At 51.2% G+C, this 18,739-nt stretch overlaps 1 protein-coding gene across 1 annotated transcript; it reads left to right on the forward strand.

The window, feature by feature from the left end:
- The first annotated feature begins 278 nt into the window (after positions 1–278).
- STRIP1 (striatin interacting protein 1) lies at positions 279–18,338 on the forward strand. Its single transcript, XM_036272576.1, has 21 exons — positions 279–471; positions 3,032–3,101; positions 3,832–3,906; positions 4,335–4,469; positions 4,567–4,687; positions 4,904–4,972; positions 5,892–5,998; positions 6,109–6,236; positions 7,567–7,749; positions 8,121–8,338; positions 9,312–9,377; positions 9,502–9,565; positions 11,506–11,577; positions 12,056–12,130; positions 12,339–12,436; positions 13,698–13,824; positions 14,047–14,147; positions 14,862–14,928; positions 15,468–15,572; positions 16,145–16,349; positions 17,405–18,338. Exons 1-21 carry the CDS (start codon positions 292–294, stop codon positions 17,650–17,652), a joined length of 2,514 nt encoding a protein of 837 aa, XP_036128469.1. The 5' UTR covers positions 279–291; the 3' UTR covers positions 17,653–18,338.
- The last annotated feature ends 401 nt before the right edge of the window (positions 18,339–18,739 follow it).

The following is an 18,739-nucleotide window of genomic DNA, read 5'->3' on the forward strand; positions in this document are numbered from 1 at the left end:
ATCCATGTTAAAGGAAGTTGGGGGCAAATAAAATGATTGAAGGAGCTAAAGGATGCCTCACAGATAAATGGACATCTAAACTGGGACCGAAACGAAGCGGAAACCAAAAGGACCCCAAAAGGCGAGATTTCAAGCAGAGGGAATCTCGCGAGGTGCTGGGCAGCCAAGATGGCTTCCGCACTGGCCGCCACACTGAACATGGCGCCTAGAGCGCGTTCCTGGAAGAAATCTCGCGAGAGTGGCCTCACAGATCCTGTCCGTGAATTGAGCCGGGGGTGTGGAACAGCCAAGATGGAGCCGGCAGCCGGCGGCCCCGGCCCGCTGATCATGAACAACAAGCAACCTCAGCCGCCGCCACCTCCGCCGCCGGCAACCGCGCAGCCGCCACCCGGGGCACCGCGGGCCGGCGGGGGTCTCCTGCCAGGGGGCAAAGCCCGAGAGTTCAACCGCAACCAGCGCAAAGACTCGGAGGTCAGGCGCCTCGGGGGGCGAGGCTAGCACCGGCGGGCGGCGGCGGGGGGCCCGGGCCCGGGGCAGCTCTCGGGTCCAAGCTGGGTTTCTCGGGGGGTTCGCCAGGGCCTGGCCGGGAGTTGTCACTTTGCAGCGAAAGGAGCAGAACGTAAGGCTGGCACCCCGGGGCCGGGGACGCGAAGCCGGGATCCCCTCCCGAGGTCCGCCGCCCGGGGGAACCTCCGGGAGCCGGCGGCTCGTCGTTTGCTCCTCCGGGGCCGGACCGTGGACACGCCCTTGGAGCCCCAGCCTCTGGGAAGCCGCCCCCCCCAGTTCGAGCGTGAAGAGCCGGGGGCCCAAGCGCGCTCCAGGGGGCCAGGGGGCTGACCCCGACCCTTACTCATCTCCGCCTCTGGCCCTGTGGGGGCCAGACGGAGCTAGTTGTCACTAATAGCACTTCGCGCCCGGAGTTGGCGAGAGGAGGAGGGGGAGCATCCCATCCATCTGAGCCGGGAGGTTCAGGCCACGGTGTGACAGTGCCCGGTGGTGGTGCGCCCGGTGCTGAACTGCTAGAGATCAAAATACACATTTTAAACTGGAATGAAGGCTCAGCGTTCCCTCCTCTCTTGCTAGTGGGTTGTTCCTCCCCTTCCGGAGACACCGTAGTCTGGAGCTGACTAGTCACCTCTCCCCGAGTTAAATAATTCCTCCCACTGCCTCCCATTGTAGAATTCATGAATGAAGACACTCCTGTCGCAGTGTTTTGGGGTTTCTTAATCAGCACGTTCCCCAAAAGCACTTACCGTGACGGTGACAGTCCTGAGGCTCACCAGTCAGGCACCTACTACTGATGAGAGGGAATTCCTCGCTGTCCCATGTATCAGGTCATATCAGAGAGTGATACTCATTTCGGACATGTGAAATCAAGCTTTGGTTTTTGTTGGTAAGTGCAAACCTCTGGTAAAACATGTCAAAACTTGACAAGGCTAAAGCAGATAGTCACTGAGCTCTACGTGATTTATTTGAAAAAGCAAAGAAACCCAGCTCTTAGGAGCCCTTGCGTGGTGGGGTGATGGAACGTCAGTGGCCATTACTTAATTTTTCAATGTGGAAGATTGTGAAAGCGGTGGAGGTGAGCCTGCCTTCATCAAGGGAGGAGTTATAGTTTAAAAGAGTTTCACATTTTCTTAAGTAGCCATAAATGGTCAAATAATAACCCTTTCATGCATTTAAATTTTTCTTTCTATCCTTTAATTTCCATTTGGGCTCAGCATAAGGAAGGTCAGTCAGTGAGCACATTTAAGCTGAGAGACCTGTCAAAATTCATCTTAGAGATACTGTTGCTGTCTCGGCTCATTCTTAAGTCATAGCTGTAATCAGTAGGCTGGGAGCCTGAGCAGTGGCTGGGGGACAGGCCGACACTGGAAGAGAGCCCGCAGTGGGCTACCTACCCGATTACAGTCGGCCCTCGTTTGTCACGGTCAATCAGTTTCAGACTCTACCGCCATAAATGAATTTCCACGAAGTAGGATTCTTTATTTATGTACTTGCACTTCGTACTTTGACGTTCGTGGCTTTACTCTATCATAGGTTTTTCAAATACTATGCTACATTTGAAAAAACTGCGATAGAGAGAAGTTGCAAAAGTCAAAGCGCGAAGTGGCGAGGGACGACTGTAGTGCTTAAAAACCTTCCAGGGAGATTTTTGCCACCCCCATTCCATAAATGAAGTAACTGAAGTTCAGTACTTGTGAAGTGTACACTTTTGCCTCTGAATGGGAAGTAGCGTTCTTCATGTCATTCACTGTTTGTGGGTATAGTAGGTCATTTTGTGGGTGGTCTTCTGTCTTCCCAAGTAGCTTGTAATTAAGCCTGAGAACTTCACCTGTTTCTTTACTTCTCTCTTCCCAGAATAAGGCTTCCCAGGTGATGTGTTCTCAGTGATCACTTGTCCCCAGCAATAAAATGATTCTCTTTGTCACATTCTCTCCTGTGTGTGGGAGGGAAGCCATTCTGTTCAGCTGCTGCATTCTCTGTCCGTCAGTTCTCACTGAAATTTGAGAAAAGGACAGGAAGACCAAGGGTGTCAGTATTTATTCTGTCCAGAACCCACTAGCCTCTGAAGAACTGAGGCTTCTGGAACCTTAGCACCATATGGAATGAATGGTCATTCACTGCATAGAATACATAGAAGCTTTATGTTCATTCACTCAAAAGTATCTATTTGAGTATAAACTATTCATTCATTCACTCATTCATGGCAAGTAGTGTGCTGGGCATTGTGAAATCATTGGTGAGCAAAGTGTACAGAGTTCCGCCTCTCAAGGAACTTGCAGTCTCAAGGAGAGGCAGACACTTACCAAATGCACATGCCAGTGTATCATTATAAGATGATAAGTGCTCTGAAGGAAAAGTGCGAGGTGCTCTCAGAGACCTGAGTTAGCCCAGGAGGTAGAATGTTGTGATAAAATATCAGAAAAGTGGAGGCAGTGGTGTTCTTAACACAACAGTGTCTCTGGAAGCATGTTTTTTCCTTTGGAAAACATGGCGACCTTTTGTTTCCCTCCCCTGTTCCCAGCAGGGCTGTTCCGAGTCTCCAGACCTGGAGTTTGAGTACGCTGACACAGACAAGTGGGCTGCGGAGCTCTCCGGTACAGCGTAGGCCTCGGTGTCGTTTGGGGGTGTTTTTTTCCTGTTTGGTCTTTAATAAAATTAAGAGTGAATGTCATTTTGGAGTTTATTTTTTCCCCTAGTTAGTCTTAGTAATGATGTATATAAAACATGTTAATTATTACATTCAGGCTTTGTGTATCTCATAACTTTGGCTTGTCCTTTACTTCCATGAAGCATTTCTGTGTGATCAGCTCAGTTGGCTGTGGCCCAACCCCAGTGTGGACAGAGATGCTCCTTGGCCATACCCTGTCCCTCTGACAGTGGTCTTTCTCAGAAGAGTGTGCCTGCATCTGTGCACATCTGTCACTGCCACTACTGCTCATGTGTAATATGTGATTAGCCCAAGCCGCTCCTCAAGCCTCCGTAGTACAGGTCCTCTTTCAGGAGGTAGCAGCCACTTGAGAGCCACACGTTCACGACGGCAGTCAGGCACTAGCACAGCATGCTGGGATCAGTGTGCACCGGATGGGAAATGCCCACTTTTGTGCTGGACTGTCATGCTGGTGGTCAGCTGCGAGGGAAGTCAGCATTCTCTCCATCTTGTTCATCAGAACACTAAGACCCCCTTAGTAACTACAAAACAGTTCAGGAGTGACTGTGGCTCAGGGACAGAGTTAGGCCTAGAAGCAAACGCCTTACCTTGTCTGCTACATGTGAGGCCTGGTGGGGAATCTGGGCACAGAGCTAATGAGACTTTTTTCTTAACAGAGCTTTACAGCTACACGGAAGGGCCAGAATTCTTGATGAATCGAAAATGCTTTGAAGAGGACTTCCGGATCCATGGTGAGATGACTCCCTCCACTTCTTGGTTCCTTTCACCCTGTATCATGAGAGCTGCAGGGTTTCTCTTAGTCATCTGAATCACTTCAGTCATCCTGGAGTGGCTTACAAAGCCTGCTGAGCCACAGATGTTCCAGGCCAGATGTGGCAGTTAGGGTGAGCTTGCAAGCACTCTGGTGGTGGCTTTTCAGAGTGTATTAGGAAAAAAAGAAACTTTATGTGATTAAAATTGCACCAAAAATGGCATTTTTTTCATTCTGGAAATTCAAAGTCGTAGAGCAGGAGTGGGCCTTGGCCCTTACGAAGAGAGTAACTGACCTTTCTGAGTTTTCTGGTCCTGTTGCAGTCCTGCGCTTGGTGGGTTAACCTGGGATCTGGTCCATTATGAGGATTTTTCTGGGCTCTGGTGTAACTGGTCTCTTGCTCTGCAGTGACAGACAAGAAGTGGACCGAGCTGGACACCAACCAGCACCGGACCCATGCCATGAGGCTCCTGGACGGCCTGGAAGTCACTGCCAGGGAGAAGAGACTCAAGGTGGCTCGGGCAATTCTCTACGTTGCCCAAGGTACTGAGTGGGCACCCAGGGCTCCGGGCACCTTCTTCAGTGATGTGGGCCAGTCAGATACAGGAGGGGCTCATTGAGCTGTGCCCTGGGTCTGCAGGCACCTTCGGGGAGTGCAGCTCAGAGGCAGAGGTGCAGACTTGGATGCGCTACAACATCTTTTTGCTCCTGGAGGTGGGCACGTTCCATGCTTTGGTGGAGCTTCTGAACATGGAAATAGAGTGAGTTTTCCTGAGTGGCTTGCGGGGTGGCTACAGAACTACTGGTCTTGAGAGTCTGGTCGTGGGCCTGAGTTCTTACTCAGTCCTGTGGAGTCTTGTGCCATCTAAACACACGTCATAGTGTTTTATTTCCCTGATTGGGCCGACCTGGTCAGGGGAACCCCTTCTCTTCCTGGGGGTGAGGGAGGGAGGCACTGACTCCAGTCTCCCCTGCAGCAACAGCGCCGCCTGCAGCAGTGCGGTGAGGAAGCCGGCCATCTCCCTGGCGGACAGCACAGACCTGAGGTGAGGCCCTGTTCGTCAGAGTGAGGTCAGAGCAGGGCGTGGGGAGGGTCCTTGGGTTTTCTTGCTGTGGGATGTGTGCGCGTTCCTTCTCACGCACTAACCTGCAGGTGTGATGGGCTCAATGTGGGAGTAGTCGGCCCTGCTGATGGCTCTCCCTAGGGAAGCTCTGGGTTGAGTTTCCCAGAAGAAATCCGGGGTGAAGCCACCTATAACAGGACCACAGTGCTGCTGAGAGCTCGGAATGTCATTCTGTATTGGAAGGAACACACGATGAGACCCCTTGGGCTCTCACCTTGTTGTGTACAGCTTGACCCCCATCTACATAGGGTTGGTCCTGACAACTCATGATGGCTGTGCTTGAAGTAATCACAACTGCTCAAGAGCAAGAGCACTGTTGCCCATCTGTGAGGATCAGAGTCTGTCTGAGCATTTGGAAGTTTTCAAACTGGGTGTTAGTGTCCTCGCTGTAGTTAGGGCCCCATGCATCACCCTGCTCACTCCTGATTGCACTCACCATGGCAAACACGTCTTGTTCTCACTTCCACCCTGATCCGTGGATCCAACCCCCACTCCTACAGCTCACTCCCACCTCTGTCATTTTCATTCCAGGAAACTCAGGGCAGTAAATGCATTTGTCATTCTTGTTCATGTTAATCCATTCGGCAACCATTTGCCAAGCACCTGCTTTGAGTAAGCACTTTGCTAGACACCAGAGATACAGAGCAGATCTGGTCACAACCTGAGCAACACGGAACAGAGAAGGAAGCACTAAGTGCTCTGTGGGACTTAGGTTTCCTGAAGGTTATAGTTCTCCCCATCTGCTAGCCTTTGTGACCAGGCTTTTCTCATGTCAGTGGAGTGTTAAGGAAGCCAGGGTGCTCCCTTGATCCCCCATTCTGCCCTGTTATCTCATTCCCAGGGTCCTGCTCAACATCATGTATCTGATTGTGGAGACCGTTCACCAAGAGTGTGAGAGCGATAAAGCTGAGTGGAGGGCAATGCGACAGACCTTCAGGGCTGAGCTGGGTAGGACCTTGGGGATCCTGTCTTGAGTCCCTTTGTGGTTGCCAAGGCTGGTGGGCTTTAGGAAGGTTCTGTTTCTGCCTGTGCTCCTGAGGCCTTTGTGTCGTCTCCAGGTTCCCCGCTATACAACAATGAGCCATTTGCCATCATGCTGTTTGGGATGGTGACCAAATTTTGCAGTGGCCATGCGCCTCACTTCCCGATGAAGAAGGTTCTCTTGCTGCTTTGGAAGACAGTACTGGTGAGCACCTCCTTGAAGGGGAACCAGGTGCTGGGGACAGGGTAGAAGAGGGGCTTGAACTACTGTTTCCCTTGGGGCTCACCCTTCCTTTTTTCAGAATGGGCCAACCCTGTGGAGCCAGGGCTCAGGGAGGCTACGGCCTCTTAGAGTGGTCTACACGTTTGATCTTGGCCACACATTTCGTCAGTTCCTCCCAAAGCCTCACCGAAGCCAGAGAGGAAAGCTGAATTGCTCAGAAACAGTGAAACTGAGTGGCCTGAAATTGCTGGATACTACTGGCTTCCAGGGGGATGTTTAGATGAAGCTTTTTAAAAAAAAAATGTTATTGATAGATTTTGAGAGAGAGAGAAACATCAATTTATTGTTCCACTTATTTAAGCATTCATTGGTTGATTCTTGGTATGTGCCTTGATCAGGGATCAAACCTGGAACCTTGGTGTGTCTGGACAGCGCTCTAACCAACTGAGCTCCCCAGCCAGGGATGCTTTTTAAAATTTTTTTATTTGAACATCCTACGATACACAGTTAAACATAGAACAACACGGGTTTAAACTGTGCAGGTCCACTTATATGTGGGTTTTTAAACTATAAGTGAACCCCTGCAGTTGTAACCCATGTTGTTCAAGAGTCAACTGTATTTTTCATTTGCAGTTTCAAATCCCCATAGGTGGAAGACCAACTTAAGTTACACATGGGTTCTGAACTGCGTGGGGTATCGGCACCCTGACGCCTGCGTAAGGGTCAACTGTGTTTCCAATTTGACTTTGAAAGTCTGACATGTGCCCTGGCCGGTTTGGCTCAGCGGTTAGAGCATCGGCCTGCGGCCCTGAGAGACCTGGGTTCGGTTCCCGCTAAGGGCAGGTACCTTGGTTGCAATTTGTCCCCGGCCCTGGTAGGTCGTGCGGGTGGCAGCCACTCAGTGTGTTCCTTTCACGTCGATGTTTCTCTCTCTCTATCTGTTCCTCTCTCTCCCTCCCACTCTACCTGAACAAAAATAAATAAATAAATAAATGAAAGTCTGACATGTACAGCTTTTGAAGCATGAGTCTCACAGGCTTTTTAGGAGCTTGATGGGTTAGGCTCTTCAGTCTGCCTTTTTTTTCACTTGAAGAGCATGTTGTACATGTAGAGCTGAATGTGTCTGTGCACTAGGCTCAGTCAGCCCCTATTTCTCCTTCTCTTCCCATGTTCCTGAACTCTCCTGTGAGTGGATCTAGTCCCTTGTTCAGAGGGCATGAGGGTCTTTGTAAAGATGTGAGTCATGGGTGCTCCCGAGACTGACACAGCCTGTGGGCATGTTGACCCCAGCTCTGCTCCCCGTCTGATGCAGTGCACGCTGGGCGGCTTTGAGGAACTGCAGAGCATGAAGGCCGAGAAGCGCACCATGCTGGGCCTCCCCCCGCTGCCTGAGGACAGCATCAAAGTGATCCGCAACATGAGGGCCGCCTCTCCACCAGCATCTGCCTCCGACCTGATCGAGCAGCAGCAGAAACGGGGCCGCCGGGAGCACAAGGTGAGGGTGACAGAGGTCCCTTTGACTCCCAAGGGCTTTCAAGGTGCACACACACAGCGCATGGTCCCTGGATGAGCGTGGTTGGGAATTATCTCTGAGCGGCTAGTCAAAATGAAGACCTCCTGGCAGGGATACTGCATCCCCAGTCCAGGGTCCCAGTTCACAGTATGTACTCAGGACATGGCGCTTTGAGGGACGAGGGCAAGAAATGATTTGTCATTTTGGCCCCAACCTTGACTTCCTGTCTGGTTTTCCACTGCCCTTGGCACCCCACCTACCACCTTTGTGTGTTGCAGCCTCTATAGCTTCCTTGTCCTTTTCTTGCTCCTCCATTGGCTTCATTGCCTGCTCTCCCCTCCCTCCATCTTAAGGCTCTGATAAAGCAGGACAACCTGGATGCCTTCAATGAGCGGGATCCCTACAAGACTGACGATTCTCGAGAAGAGGAAGAGGAGAATGATGATGACAACAGTCTGGAGGGGGAGACGTTCCCCCTTGAGCGGGACGAAGTGATGCCTCCCCCATTACAGCACCCCCAGACTGACAGGCTTACCTGTCCAAAGGGGCTCCCATGGGCACCCAAGGTCAGGTGAGTCTCAGACTTTTGGAACACTCTTAATTCTGAAACCAGAGCCCTCATACCTGCAGGCCTAGCACTGGCCTGAGTCACAAGAGGTGCTCTGCTGGGACAGGCTGACTTGGCTCTGGGATGAGCCTCTCTGAAAGTACTCTGTGCTGGCCTGCGGGTCTTGGGGGCTGACCTTGCTGGCCTTACACAAAAAGGCCCTTTTATGGCTCTTGAGTGGGTAATGGGAGCTGGCTCTTGGTTAGACATGATAACCATGAAGGGGGATGAGTAAAATGAAAACAAGGACATTTAAATGAACCCAGCTCCATGCACCCTGGGGTTCTTTATGGTTAACAGAAAAATTATAGATTAAGGAAGAGCTTCTTTAGAACCATAATTAAGATATTTGAGATATATGTGCATGAATCAATGGATGGAAAGGTACCTGGATATATAGAAATGGTATCTGTTTGAAAAGGCACCAACTTAAGTAAGAACTAGGTGACCATGTGAGAGGATACAGAAGTCACTTCCTTGATCCAGGTAAAGCCTCAGTTTTCAGTGATCCACCATAGGAATACACACAGGTCATCAGAAAATGCAAGATATGCTGGCTGACTGAGATAGGAAAATGTGACTCATGAAAAAAATCAGACACTTACAGCTCTCGTTGTAAAAACTTTAAATATTTGAGGGGTTCTATTGACAAAGTTATTAATATCCAAATAAAGTATACTTTTAATTTGATGTATCACTTTAATTTTACAAGTAAACTAGTTACATGTAATATAATTTCAGGTTATTGATTCAACAACATTGTGAAGGACATTAAATAGTCTGAAGGTTTTAGTTGTGTTTTTCTTTTTTCCATAAAGAAAAACAATTGTGGGAGACTTTTTCTTCTGGCTTCCTGATTTCTGGCTGTTCTGTACTTTATTAACCATGACACACTGAAATAATGTTTAATAAAAAGCTTGCTCTCTTGCTTTGGCAGAGAGAAAGACATTGAGATGTTCCTCGAGTCCAGCCGTAGCAAGTTCATAGGTTACACTCTGGGCAGGTGAGTGTGATCTGAGTTCCCTTTGAAGAAAGGTATTGAGAAATTCACTCTCTTGGCCTTTGGTGTTTGGGGACCCAGGTGGATTGATGTCTGGGATTAACACAGGGCCTTCTTTCTTCTCCAGTGATACAAACACAGTGGTGGGGCTGCCCAGGCCAATCCACGAAAGCATCAAGACTCTGAAACAGGTAAGCTTTTGGCCTAGTTTGGTCCCAAGTGAGTAAAGTGAGACTAGCCCACTGGGAGAAGCCATTTGGACTATTGTCTGCCTGAAGAAACCTGGGCTGGTGGGATGGGTAGACTGTGGCGTTACCTTTCAACAGTTTTTCCTAAGTTTTACTTACTCTAGCTGAGCTTTTATTGGGGACTTACTGGTGGCTTATTAAAGATTATATTACCTGACAATTGTTGGAATTTTAAGGGGCCCATTAAATAGCCTACCTCCTTTCCTTGCTGAATTTCTAAGGCAATTGAGATAGAGGAGTAGGCAAATGGAGATTAAAACTCCAGCTTTGCCCTGGCCGGTTTGGCTCAGCAGTTGGAGCGTCGGTCTGCGGTCCAGAGAGACCCGGGTTCGGTTCCCGCTAAGGGTGCATACCTCGGTTGCAGTTTGTCCCTGGCCCTGTGCGGGTGGCAGCCACTTGATGTGTCCCTTTCACATCAATGTTTCTCTCTCTCTTCCTCTCTCTCTCCCTCCCGCTCTATCTGAACCAAAAAAAAAAATGGAAAAATGTCCTCGGGTGAGGATAAAAAAAATAAATAACTAAAACTCCAGCTTTGTGGCTGACAGCGCAATTGGAGAAGGAGGCGAAGGACACAGCAGCGATAGGTGTCCTAATCCCACCTTCCACCCAGCCCCAGGCAGTGCTGGAACCTTGCAAAGCCTGCGACAGCAGCAGAAGAGAGCACAGGCTTTTCTTTTTGTTAAAGAGAAAAGAGAAAGGGGTGGACTAAGAATGTCCTATTTTTCCTATACTCACCAGTCAGCAAGGCAGGGGTGTGTGGGAGGGGCTGGGAGAGACTGGGGTATTTTGCACATGCATGTGCCTCCACATGGCAGAGAACATCAAGTGTGGGAAAGAGCCCAGCTGGTGTGGCACAGTGGACTGAGCATCGTCCCATGGACTGAGAGGTCCCAGTTGAATTCCCAGTCAGGGCACATGCCTGGTTGAAGGCTCGATCTGCAGTAGGGGGTGTGCAGGAGGCAGCTGATTGATGTTTGTTTCTCTCTCTCTAAAAAAAAAAAAATCAATAAAAAATATTTTTAAAAAAATAGTGGGGCGCCCTGGCCGGTTTGGCTCAGCGGTTAGAGCGTCGGCCTGCGGTCTGGAGAGACCTGGGTTCGGTTCTCACTAAGGGCATGTACCTTGGCTGCAGTTTGTCCCCGGCCCTGATTTGGTAGTGTGGGTGGCAGCCACTCGATGTGTCCCTTTCACGTTGAGGTTTCTCTCTCTCTCTCTTCCTCTCTCGCCCTCCTGCTCTATCTGAATAAAAAGTGGAAAAATGTCCTCGGGGGAGGATAAAAAAAATAGTGGGAAAGAGTTGTCTCCCCTAACAATATACCTCAAGTGTAAATGTTTGTTTTTAAAATGTATTTCTGAAATGTGTTGCAGCTAGACTTTTTGAGTACTTGATTATGCTTGTACTAGTTTTTCTGTCACTATAACTATCTAAAAGCCCCTTGCTCTCCCTTAATTTGCTTTTTTCTAATCTTTTGAATGCTTTTTACACTGGTTTTAAGAGGCAGGTACTCACTTAGAAAAAGAGTTTGGGCCCAGCAGGTATGGCTCAGTGGTTGAGCATTGACCCATACACCAAGAGGTCGCCAGTTTGATTCCTGGTCAGGGCACATGCCCAGGTTGTGGGCCCGATCCCCAGTGGGGGCCATGCAGGTGGCGGCCAATCACTGTGCCCTCTCATCAGTGTTTCTATTTCCCTCTCCCTTACTCTCTCTCTAAAATCAATAAAGAAAAAAAAATTTAAAAAAGAAAAATAGTTTGGGTTCAGGATGTTAGCAATCTTTGTGGAGATTGTGCTTGAAGAAACTTGTGTGGAGTCTTGCCCAGGGTGTGGGGTATTTAGTGAGAAAATGGGAGATGTTCCCAGCTCCTCCTTGTCTTTTCTCCAGCACAAGTACACGTCGATTGCAGAGGTCCAGGCACAGATGGAGGAGGAGTACCTTCGCTCTCCTCTCTCAGGGGTGAGTTGGGGCCTTCTTCAGCCAACACGATCCCTAGCCCTTCCTAGGCCCAGTGCTGGGCCTAGACCATGAAGCAGCCCCCGTCCCTGCCCTCAAAGCCTCCAGTCTCACTCCACGGCGGGGATGGCCTGTGTGTAGTGCAGAGGTTAAGAGCACAGACTCAGCCAGTCACCTGCCTCTGAATCTGGCTCCACCACTTAGTGCGTGGTGACCTAGCAGGAGACTGGATCTCTTTGTGCTGTAGTTTCCTCACCTGCAAAATGGGAATAATAATCGCACCTTCTTCGCAGAGTTGTAGTGAGGATTAACTGAGCTATTACAAGTAAAATGCCTGGTACATTGTATCGTTCAAGGTCTGCTATCATTATTGACATCATTATTTACATTGATACTTACAGATTCTCTTCCAGCCAGTAAGTCAGCTGGCTCAGGAGACTGGTTGGAATTGAGGTTCATATTTGTACCATTGTGTTAAAAGGGAGAAGAGGAAGTTGAGCAAGTCCCCGCAGAAACCCTCTACCAAGGCCTGCTCCCCAGCCTGCCTCAGTACATGGTAAGTGCCCCCTCCTCAGGGCTCCAGCCCTGGGACCCTTTTGGTGGCCATCAGTAGGTACTTGCCATGAGATGACCCTCCCCACTACACTGGCCTTGGGAGCATGCCCTGCCAGTGTCCTTCAGTCCCTCCTCCTGCCACTGAGCCCCTCCAGAAGGACCATTGCTCAGGGCTTAGTCCTGCACCTGGGCACTCTCATCCTCCCCAGATCGCGCTGCTGAAGATCCTGCTGGCTGCAGCTCCCACATCAAAAGCCAAAACAGACTCCATCAACATCCTAGCAGACGTCTTGCCTGAGGAGATGCCGTGCGTATCATTGTGCCTGTGAATTGAGTATCATTGAGCCTGTGAATGGAGCAGGACCAGGCCGCAGAATAGGAAGTGTTTTTCTTTCCGTCCCACTGTTTGCTAGGTTGCTTTCTTTTTTTGACTCAACTCTGCCGGTTAAGTTGAGGGTATTCCAGGCTTAGAAGAAAACAAAAGTACTGGATGAAATATTTCGTTTTACTGGTTGGGGAAAAGGCTTAGTCCAGCTGGCCTGGGTTCTAGTGTCGACTCTGCCTGAGTGAATTGGGAGGGTCATCTCCCCTCTACAAAGTGAGTCAGGTTGGGTTCAGCATTTCCCAAAACCCTCATGCCACAGCTTTTATGGCTGGGACATCCAGGATGTGGAGATTCAGCTGCGGAACAGTTTGCCAGCCAATAGCTGAGCCTCATCGGGGTGTGGTTTTCTCCCGTTCACCAGTGAACTGGCCCGCAGGATATTTATGAACATCTTGGTGACAGTGAAACCCTAGAGGTTCTTCCTCCCTGGAGCACTGATCGCGTCTCTTTGATGTGAGAGTACAAACAGAGATTGTGTTCTTTGAGAGGGACCTGGCCTTGACCTGGGCTCCTGCCTGCCTGCCAGTACTGTCCAGTTCCCTGGGGCTGGGCTCCTGGAGTCTGGTGTGGCAGCCAGGTGAGGGATGAGGCGAGACTTAGTTAATACAAAGCGGGTGTCACAGAACATGGCCATTGTGATGGTCCTTGGAAAGGGGGTTCCAGAGTCAAATATACCTCCTCTTTTAAAGACTGACAGTGAGCAGTCCTGAATTAAGAAACTGATTTAAATGTCTAATCACTATGGTGTATACCCAAAGCTAACATAATATTGTGTGTCAAGTACAATTGAAAAATAAATTTTAAAAAAGAAAGAAACTGATTTAACTCACTGCTTCCTAAGTGGATCTGACTCTAAACCCATTCTCCCCGTCACATGAATCATGTCCATGTGGTGGTATCCACAGAACACGCTGGAGAACACAGCTCACATGGCGGCAGAAGCTTAGGGGAGATCTTGAAGAGAAGTTCACTGTTGGAGGGAAAGCAGGGAAATAGGCTAAGAATGTGTTGGGGGCATCACAAGGAAGAAAAATTGTGCTGTGCTTGGGAGGGAGGGAGGAGGAACCCTGGACCTGGCCTCTGAGATGTCATGGGTGGAAGTTGTAAAGAACCCCCTCTCCTGTGAGCACCTAAGAGGGGCACTGCACAGGCTGCTGGCTCACCCAGCTACTTGTGTTTCTAGGACCACGGTGTTGCAGAGCATGAAGCTGGGGGTCGATGTGAACCGCCACAAAGAGGTCATTGTTAAGGCCATTTCCGCTGTCCTGCTGCTGCTGCTCAAGCACTTTAAATTGAACCATGTCTACCAGGTACTCGTAAGGCCTTCCTTACTTCCTGTCCCCTGGGCCAGGGCCTCGGGCAGTGCTGCTCCTCCAGCCTGAAGAACGGAGGACTTGGCCTTCAAACACCCTTGAGCTCTGCCTGAATGTTCTAAGACTCAGTCTTCCAACCAAGGCCTTTTATCACTGGAGGGATGAAAGATGGCGAGGTCCCAAGGGGCATGCTTATTACTTCTTTTCTGTTGGTTTCAGTTTGAATACATGGCCCAGCACCTGGTGTTTGCCAACTGCATCCCTTTGATTCTAAAGTTCTTCAATCAAAACATCATGTCCTACATCACTGCCAAGAACAGGTGATAAGGACCAGGGATCAGGAGGGGTGGGTACAGGGCCAGGTGGCAGGGCTCCCAGCTGGCTGCTCCCTAAGTCCACTCAGCACCTACAAGCCAGTACTCTGCCAGGCTTCTGAGATGAATGAGACATGGTCCCTGCCTGTGGAAAATGCCAGTGTGTCAGATTTGAGTCTCGCTAGTCTAGTGACAGGTGATTCAGGCTGTGCCTGGCTGGAAGGGGTCTCATCCTGGGCTCCAGTGCCTTTTTTTTTTTTTTTGAGGAGACCAGCCAGGCTGCCTGCTCTCTCTAAGGATCTCGGCCATGTGCATTGTCATGCCCTGTCTGCTGACTCAGCCCCCACCCCTCTCGCCTGGTTTCAGCTGTACTTGACTGTGCCAGCTCATCAGTGTGTACATCACAGGGTGAGCCCTCAGCCAGGCTCTGTCTCCCGAAAGGGCTTGGGATAAATTCATTTCCTTCAGAAGTCCCTCCCCAGTCCCAGATTCATTGCTGTGGGGAAAGCAGGGTCTCCACCCCTTATAAGGTTACAAGCTGGCCTCTGGCCAGAGGGACCCACAACTTCTCTTGGAAGGTATTGCTCATTTTAGAGCTGGGAAACCAGAGTGGTACATACAAGGTAGTTTCCTGCTTCTGTTCCAACAAGTGAGAGAGGAAAGCCAGGAGCCAGCCGCCACCTGTGCTCATGGTGGGCGCCTGCCTTCTGCCCTCTGTAGTATTTCCGTCCTGGATTACCCTCACTGCGTGGTGCACGAGCTGCCGGAGCTGACTGCCGAGAGCCTGGTGAGTGCCGAGGCCCTTCCTCGGCTGTCCCCTTCGGGTGAGGGTCTGTAGCGCGGAGCCTGGCCCCTCCACACTGCGGTAGAAGGGTCTTCACAGATGAGATCCTTGTTGAGTACCTGGCTTTTAAAGCACTGTAATTGCATGCAAGGGCCGGGGAGGGCGCTTACAAGGCAGAAAGGTTTGGTTATAGGGATTAGTTTGTTGAGAGCATGGACTTCAGGGACTGATGACTGAGAGCTCATCGGGGTGAGTTGCTTCTCCCCCACACTGGAACTCTGCGGGGCCACAGCTCTGTGGAACCCCAGGTCGTGGGGCTGAGGCCACAGCCCCTAATATCATGCTCTGTTTCCTGCAGGAAAATTCTAGGGAGCCCCCCCTCACTGCCCCCTGCCAACTTCTGGGATGGAGTTTCCCGTGGGCTGAGGAAAGGAGGGGGTGCCTGGTACGGGCATGGAGAGGCCCGTAGTTCTGAGGTCATACGTGTGAGGGCCTGCAAGCTGCTGCTGAGGGTCATGGTTGTTCCTGGGCTTTTCCTGCAGGAAGCAGGTGACAATAACCAGTTTTGCTGGAGAAACCTCTTTTCTTGTATCAACCTCCTTCGGATCTTGAACAAGCTGACCAAATGGAAGCATTCGAGGACAATGGTGAGTGAGCGCAGTCGGCAGGACTGGGACCCGGAGCTCCAAGCAGAGTGCCACGCCCGTCCCATCCCCTGCTCTGCACAGGAGTGGCTCCATCCTTCCCTCCTAACTTCCCTGCAGCCACACCCTTGATCGTAAGGGCTGACTCCTGGTTCCTTGATGAGCTAGTTGAACTGGAGGCTGGAGAACTTGGCTGTGCACTGAAACAAATCACACTCACAGAAGGGGTTTCCCTCTGACCAGGGTCTGGGAGTCTCCTTTAACCCTGAGTCTGTGGGTGCCTTTGGGGTGGGGAGGGCTGCGGATCCTCCGAAATTGTAGGTGTGTGCACATAGCAGTATTTCTGAAGGAAGTCATAGCTTTCTTCGTGTTCCAGAATGACTCATAATTAGGGTGGCCAGCCATCCTGGTTTGCCTGGGACTTGGGTGGTTTTAGAAGTGGAAGTCCCATGTCCCAGCACACTCCTCAGTCTGGGGAAAACTGGGATGGTTGGTCACCCTGCCCATGACTCCAAAAGGGGTGGGTGTAGGTGTTAGTTGTGCCCTCCAGTTGAGCCTGCCTGGTGCCCTTCCAGATGCTAGTGGTGTTCAAGTCCGCCCCTATCCTGAAGCGGGCGCTGAAAGTGAAGCAGGCCATGATGCAGCTCTATGTGCTGAAGCTGCTCAAGGTGCAGACCAAGTACCTGGGGCGGCAGTGGCGCAAGAGCAACATGAAGACCATGTCTGCCATCTACCAGAAGGTGCGGCATCGGCTGAATGACGACTGGGCCTACGGCAACGGTGAGGCTCTGCACCCTGGGCGCGGGGGGTGTCGGGAGGTAACATCTTGCCCTCTCTGCTCTAGGCTCCCTCTGAGAAGTCAGGATGGGAGCACTAGGAAGGACCTTGAGAAGTTGCCCAGACTTGGTGTTTGAGCATCCCCCATTCCTCTGTCCCTCCCTAGAAGTCCTTTCTTTTCCAGAAATTGTCACAAGAGCCCCTCCCCCCCAAACTTCTTTGGTTTTGGCCACAAATTCTTTCAGTTCCTAATGGTTTCTCCTCTATCAGTGCTTCAAACTCTGCTGCAGTGATCTTTCCAAAGTGCGGGTCCGCTAGCACCCGAGTCAGGCGCTTCACAGCCTCCAATTGCCCTTAGAATTACAGCCAAACTTAAGCAAGGCACATGAGGCCGCGTCGCCTCCCTCTGCTGCTGTGATCTGACCCAGCTTCTCTTCAGCCTGTCACACCCGGGCTCTCGGCACAGGCACTCAGTCTGTGTGTGGAGGCCTGTGGTCCCCACTTCTTTCCTTTCTCCCAGCATGGTGCTTCCCCTGCACGCACACACCCTGCAACCGTCCTGTGTCTTTGTGGGTTTTCTTCAGTCTGGGCAGCCGCCCTCAGCCTCCTGGACAGAGTGGGTTCTTCGCCGTGTCCCCTGGCCACACTGCTGCACCCTCATAGTTCCTGAGTCAGCGCACCATGGCCAAGTGCCTGCGTTCCCATCGCCCTTTAAATTTGTACCTGGGCAGGGAGTTGAGAGTGCTGCTGAGGGAATCCGCACACTTCTCTGACCCCAGAGCCAGGAAGGACAGCTTTCGGAGAAGCGTGTGGTACCTGCGACTCTCCCTCGCTGGTCCACACAGACTGCAGTGTGGCCTCCTCCATAGATGTGGCTTTTCTCCTTTCACCTGACGTTCCTTCGTGTCTGGAAAGGAATCCTGGCAGTGTTCCTGAGGAGGGGGCTTGGAGGTGGACATAATGTGTCAAGCGGGGGTTGTCAGGCCGTTAACTTATGAACGCAGGGGGAGCTGCCATGAGGGCCTGGCTCCTGACTGTATCTTCCTGCCTTGTCCCAGATCTGGATGCCCGGCCTTGGGATTTCCAGGCAGAGGAGTGTGCCCTCCGTGCCAACATTGAACGCTTCAACGCCCGGCGCTACGACCGGGCCCACAGCAACCCCGACTTCCTTCCTGTGGACAACTGCCTGCAGAGCGTCCTGGGCCAGCGGGTGGACCTCCCTGAAGACTTCCAGATGAACTATGACCTCTGGTTAGAAAGGGAGGTCTTCTCCAAGCCCATTTCCTGGGAAGAGCTGCTTCAGTGAGGCTCCTGGGTAGGGGACTAACGAGGGAAGAAGGTGATGTCCAGCTGCCCCGGCCTGTCCTGGATCACTGCAGTGTGCACGTCCCCCTCCAGGTGGCAGCACAGCCCCTCTGTGCCCTCCCCAGACAGCCCTGGACTTGGCCTCTGGTTGATCCCAGCATCCTGCATGGGAGCAGTCATCTCTGCTTCCCATCCTCTCTCTTCACTCCTCCCACCTTCCTCTCTTGGACATGGTTGGTTGCAGCTCATTTCTCATTCAGCCCAAGGCTGGGAAAAGCTGGGATGGGGTGGGAACCCATCACATCTGAATTTCGGGGCTCACGCTGACTTTCCTTGAGACATGCAAATCCTTGGCAGGCCCAATTGCCAAGGAGGAGGGTTTAGGATTAAGGCCAGGGCCAGAAAGCCAGAATCCTGGTTTTGCTTTGGGGGTTTCTGATGTCATTCCAGCCTCCTGCTGTTTCCTCCAGAAGCAGTTGCAGAGGCTCCTGCAGCTCCCTCAGCACTTGGGTTCTGGACAGGGTTGGGTGGGAAGAGAAGCTTGCCTTCGTCAGAGGCGCCATTTTTCCTCATGGTTTGCAAGGGTCTGTAAATATCTATATATAAATCTGTGTGTATTCTCTTGTGTCATGTGGGGTTTTTACTGTGTTTGTGTATTCTGTTTACATTAAAAGGAAGCAAAAATAATCCCAGTGGCTTTGTCTGCAGAAAATATGGCCCCTGAATATCTCTTCCAGGTCTGGAAAGTGGGTTTTCTTGCTAGTATTCATAGGTCCCACTTGTCCTCTGCCGAGCTGCCTGCCTTTCCCATCTGGGGGCGGGGGGAGTAGACACTTCTCCAAACTTTTCTCTCTCCCCACATCAATCTGGAGTGGCTGCCGCTGAGCTCCAGGGCGCTGGGTTGCTGAGTGACATGTTGTTCTGCACCCCCGAGTTTGATGTCATTCGGTCAGGAGCCCCATGTTTCTCTGGATCATACTCCTAAGCTGACCTCAGGCAAACCATTGCCAGTCCCAGGGAGGGAGGGGCTGGTCAGAGAGGGGGCAGTGCTCTGGGCCCTCACTGGGGCAGATGGTTGGGACTGAGAG

The sequence above is a fragment of the Molossus molossus genome, unplaced genomic scaffold (genome assembly GCF_014108415.1).
Source record: "Molossus molossus isolate mMolMol1 unplaced genomic scaffold, mMolMol1.p scaffold_m16_p_20, whole genome shotgun sequence".
NCBI classification, from domain to species: Eukaryota; Metazoa; Chordata; class Mammalia; order Chiroptera; family Molossidae; genus Molossus; species Molossus molossus.

Bases quoted from the DNA above. Each gene is read 5' to 3' on its own strand.
- STRIP1 (XM_036272576.1), top strand. From the start codon at position 292: ATGGAGCCGGCAGCCGGCGGCCCCGGCCCGCTGATCATGAACAACAAG. The intron at 7,750-8,120 runs GTGAGGGTGACA...CTCCATCTTAAG, and splicing joins GGGGCCGCCGGGAGCACAAG to GCTCTGATAAAGCAGGACAA. The intron at 13,825-14,046 runs GTACTCGTAAGG...TGTTGGTTTCAG, and splicing joins AATTGAACCATGTCTACCAG to TTTGAATACATGGCCCAGCA.